Below are 3,493 nucleotides of genomic sequence, written 5' to 3'. Positions count from 1 at the left end.
AGTCAACAAAGACTTGAGAATGTTTGAGAGTGATTTTAAAATTGTTAAAAATCTCTTGTCGACTTGAGAATGTTTGAGAGTGATTTTAAAATTGTTAAAAATCTCTTGTCGACTTGAGAATGTTTGAGAGTAATTTTAAAATTGTTAAAAATCACTTGTCGCGTTCAAATTTACTTTAAGTCACACACTTCATCACTCTATATATTAAGAACGATTTCTAAAATGTTAAAAAGTAATTTTAACCCTCTCATAATGACTAGAAAATATGTCCATATATAAAAACATACACTAAAAACAGGGAGGGAAGGTTTTTGCTGTAAGAGGGTTGAGACAAGCAGATACACTCTCTTAAAAGGCATATGACAAGGTTGACATCACTCACATTCAAAACGAATATGACATATTGTTTTTTAGCAATTTTTAAAGAATATATTTTAAACTTTTATTGAAAAGATGAAGGAACTGTTGTTGAAAAGGAAAAGAAGACGTATGACATCCAAATTTCTTGGATAATAATAAATATGGGGAAAGGGCTTCAGCATCAATCTACTTTCAAAGATAGTGAAAGGATATACCATTTTGAAAATACTTTCATCAACCGTCTTCGTATTTGTTTTGAAAACTATCTTTTTTTTTAAATATATTCATGAGTGTCTGAGCCAGAAAATTGTTCAATGTGTGGCTGTAACAGCAAATAATTCTTCATATAATTTCAATATTTCTTCTTATAAAACAATAAATAGATAAATAGTAATAACAACAATAACAAAAGAGATTATATATTCCTTAAAGAAAGAGAGATTATGAATCAAAACTTGAATTACCTGCACTGTTCTTGAAGTGCAGGCCAAGCTTTATCATCTTAGAAGACATCCCTGAGATGCAGCTGGCTTGGAATCAAATCAAGAGAACTAAATCTATCTTTGATCATTATCCTCCATTGCTCTTCTCTTCAACACGATAAATTCATTTATCATTCCAGTATTTAGAAGGTTAGCCGATACCTTTTGAAATCCTCTCGGATAAGTCCGAAACAAGAGCATACTTATTGCTTTCAATACAGGCAGTGTTGAATGCAGCCAAAGTCACACGGTCGACATTGACCTCCTTATCCAGTAACTTATGAAAGAACAGAGCTGCCAAGGCGACTTTTTTCTCGCAACAAAGCTTCCTTATTAGCGTATGAACTGTGCGTATCCAAAGCTTCTTGTTCAGCCGTTCCAATATAACCATGGCCGAAGCAAAGTCTTCTGTTTTGCAATACTCATAAGTCAATGTCACCCGTGTAACTTCGCAAGGAGACAGCCCTTTGTCTATCATGGTATCATATAATTGGCGAGCCTCATCCAGCCTCGACTCTTTACAAAGGCCACTGATTAAAGCACCATAACTAATGCTATCTGGTGCACAACCATGGTCACTCATCTTCTGGAAAAACTTGACTGCTAAGCTAACCTTTTTCTCCCTACAATAGCCACATATCATGGATGTGTAAGTTTCCTTTGTTGGAGCCAACCCAAGCTTAATAACTTCATCAAACAACTTTTCACTATCCTTCATCATATTTTGCCTGCAGAATGCAGCAATCAAAGTGGTATATAAATGAATGTCAGGCTGGAAACCAACTTTAAACATCTTATTTAAAAACACAAGGGCTTGGTTCATATCGGCTCGCTTACACTGCTCAGATATCAGAATGGTGTATGTGACACCGTCAGCTTCAATTTGATTTTGAAATCCTGTATTTAGCAGCTTGAAAGCCTCTTCAGCTCTCCCTCTTTTGCAGAGACCATCAACAATTGAATTGTAGGTACATGTATTAGGGAAGAAACCTTCATTAGACATCAACTCCATCAATTCATACGCTTTACTGAAATTCCCAGCCTTACAGTGCCCATCAATAAGTGTTGTATAAGTGTTGGTGTTTGGAACCAGTCCCTGTTCTTTCATTCTTTCAAACAACATTTCAGCTCTACTCAACTTCTCCTCTTTGCAGTACCCACTTATCATGGCTGTGTAAGTGTGCACATTTGGCTTGTAATTATCACTTCTAATAAGTTTAAGAAACAGTCTAAAAGCTCTCTCTGTCCATCCCTTCTTGCAAAGGCCATGAATTAATGATGTGTGGGTATACACATTGGGTTTCCATCCATTTTTAACCATCTCTTCCAATAACTCAAATGCTTGCTTAACACTACCCCTCTTGCACAACCCACTAATCATAGATGAATAGTTTATCAAATTTGGTGATAAACCCATCTTAGTAACCTTATGGAAAAACCAAACTGCCCTGTTTACTAAACTTTTTTCACAAAATGCTGTAATAATCAAAGTCAGTGTGGCATTATCAACCACAAAACCTCTCTCCATCATCTCACATATCCACCTATCTGCTTCCAAAACATTACCATTTCTACAGTAACCTACAATTATATACTTATAAGTGCAAGAATCAGGATACACACCTCTTGCAGACATTTCGTCGAACACATTGCCTGCATATTCAACCAGCCTCATTTCAGCAGCCACCAGGATAATACGATTCATTACCCTGGTGGTCAACACAAGTCCCTGATTTCTCATGTCAAGGATCATATCCACCGCCTCCTTCAACTTCCCAATTTCTGCAAAAACACCTACCATACACTCCACAACTTCATGAGCTCGCTCTAGATTACATTTGCCAACCAATGACATCGTACAAACTATGTAGAGCCGCATGAAATACCGGAATTTGGGGAACCCAACTGCCCAGTAAAAGAAACTCAGCGCGACCATTGAACCCTCCTCGCTAGCAAGCAAAGCAACGGCAGAAATGGCTTGCTCATGAGTCAAAGAGGCAGCATCCATATCAAGATTCAGCTTAGATGGAGAGAATCTCAGATGGGGTTGACGTAAATAAGTGTCGAGAACTAATGAACAAATCTTTTTCAGAGGGGACTGCAACGAAGAAGAAGAAGAAAAATCATGGTGCGGCGAAGAGATGGAATCAAAATGAGTTGAGGAGAAAAATGCGAGGGAGGCAGAAGCTGAAGATCCCTGTTGAAAGGAACATAATTTCTGGAGAAATCCATGGGGCCTCAGAATTCGGAGAGACGCCAAGAACTGCATCAAAGGTATAAAAACTGCAGGACCTCTCCCTCCATTCAATGCTAATTGTCGAGGATTTGTTGAGTTCATCAAATATATAAAAATAAAAGTATGAGAAACTTTGACGTTAGATTTGTTTGTTTCTTATTGTAGTTTGATTTTTATTTATTTTAATACTTCTATATAAATATTTTTTTAACTTTTTCTCTCCTTAATTATATCATTAAAATTTCACTTTTATCTCCTACCTATTTAAATTTCACCTTCCCTCCTCTTAACTATTTTGTAATTATTTCAACATTTCAAATTTCTTTTCCTTTTCAAATGTTTGGATATAAATATTTCATTCTTTTTTTTTTCTATATATGTTCACGACAAAAAATTAGGAGTGTGAAGAAATTGG

General features: G+C 36.2%; 1 protein-coding gene across 1 annotated transcript; it reads right to left on the bottom strand.

Annotated features, from left to right (window-relative positions):
* Nucleotides 1-627: 627 nt before the first annotated feature.
* On the bottom strand, nucleotides 628-3,233 carry LOC101206060 (pentatricopeptide repeat-containing protein At4g19890). The gene has a single exon (XM_004145427.3). It carries the CDS (start codon nucleotides 3,178-3,180, stop codon nucleotides 994-996), a length of 2,187 nt encoding a protein of 728 aa, XP_004145475.3. The 5' UTR covers nucleotides 3,181-3,233; the 3' UTR covers nucleotides 628-993.
* Between the last annotated feature and the right edge of the window lie 260 nt (nucleotides 3,234-3,493).

This window comes from Cucumis sativus, chromosome 1 (genome assembly GCF_000004075.3).
Source record: "Cucumis sativus cultivar 9930 chromosome 1, Cucumber_9930_V3, whole genome shotgun sequence".
Classification (NCBI taxonomy): Eukaryota; Viridiplantae; Streptophyta; class Magnoliopsida; order Cucurbitales; family Cucurbitaceae; genus Cucumis; species Cucumis sativus.
The sequence above is the reverse complement of the archived record's forward strand: the minus strand, read 5'-3'. Positions and strand labels throughout refer to the sequence as shown.

Coding starts and splice junctions, on each gene's coding strand:
- LOC101206060 (XM_004145427.3), bottom strand. CDS start 3,180: ATGAACTCAACAAATCCTCGACAATTAGCATTGAATGGAGGGAGAGGT.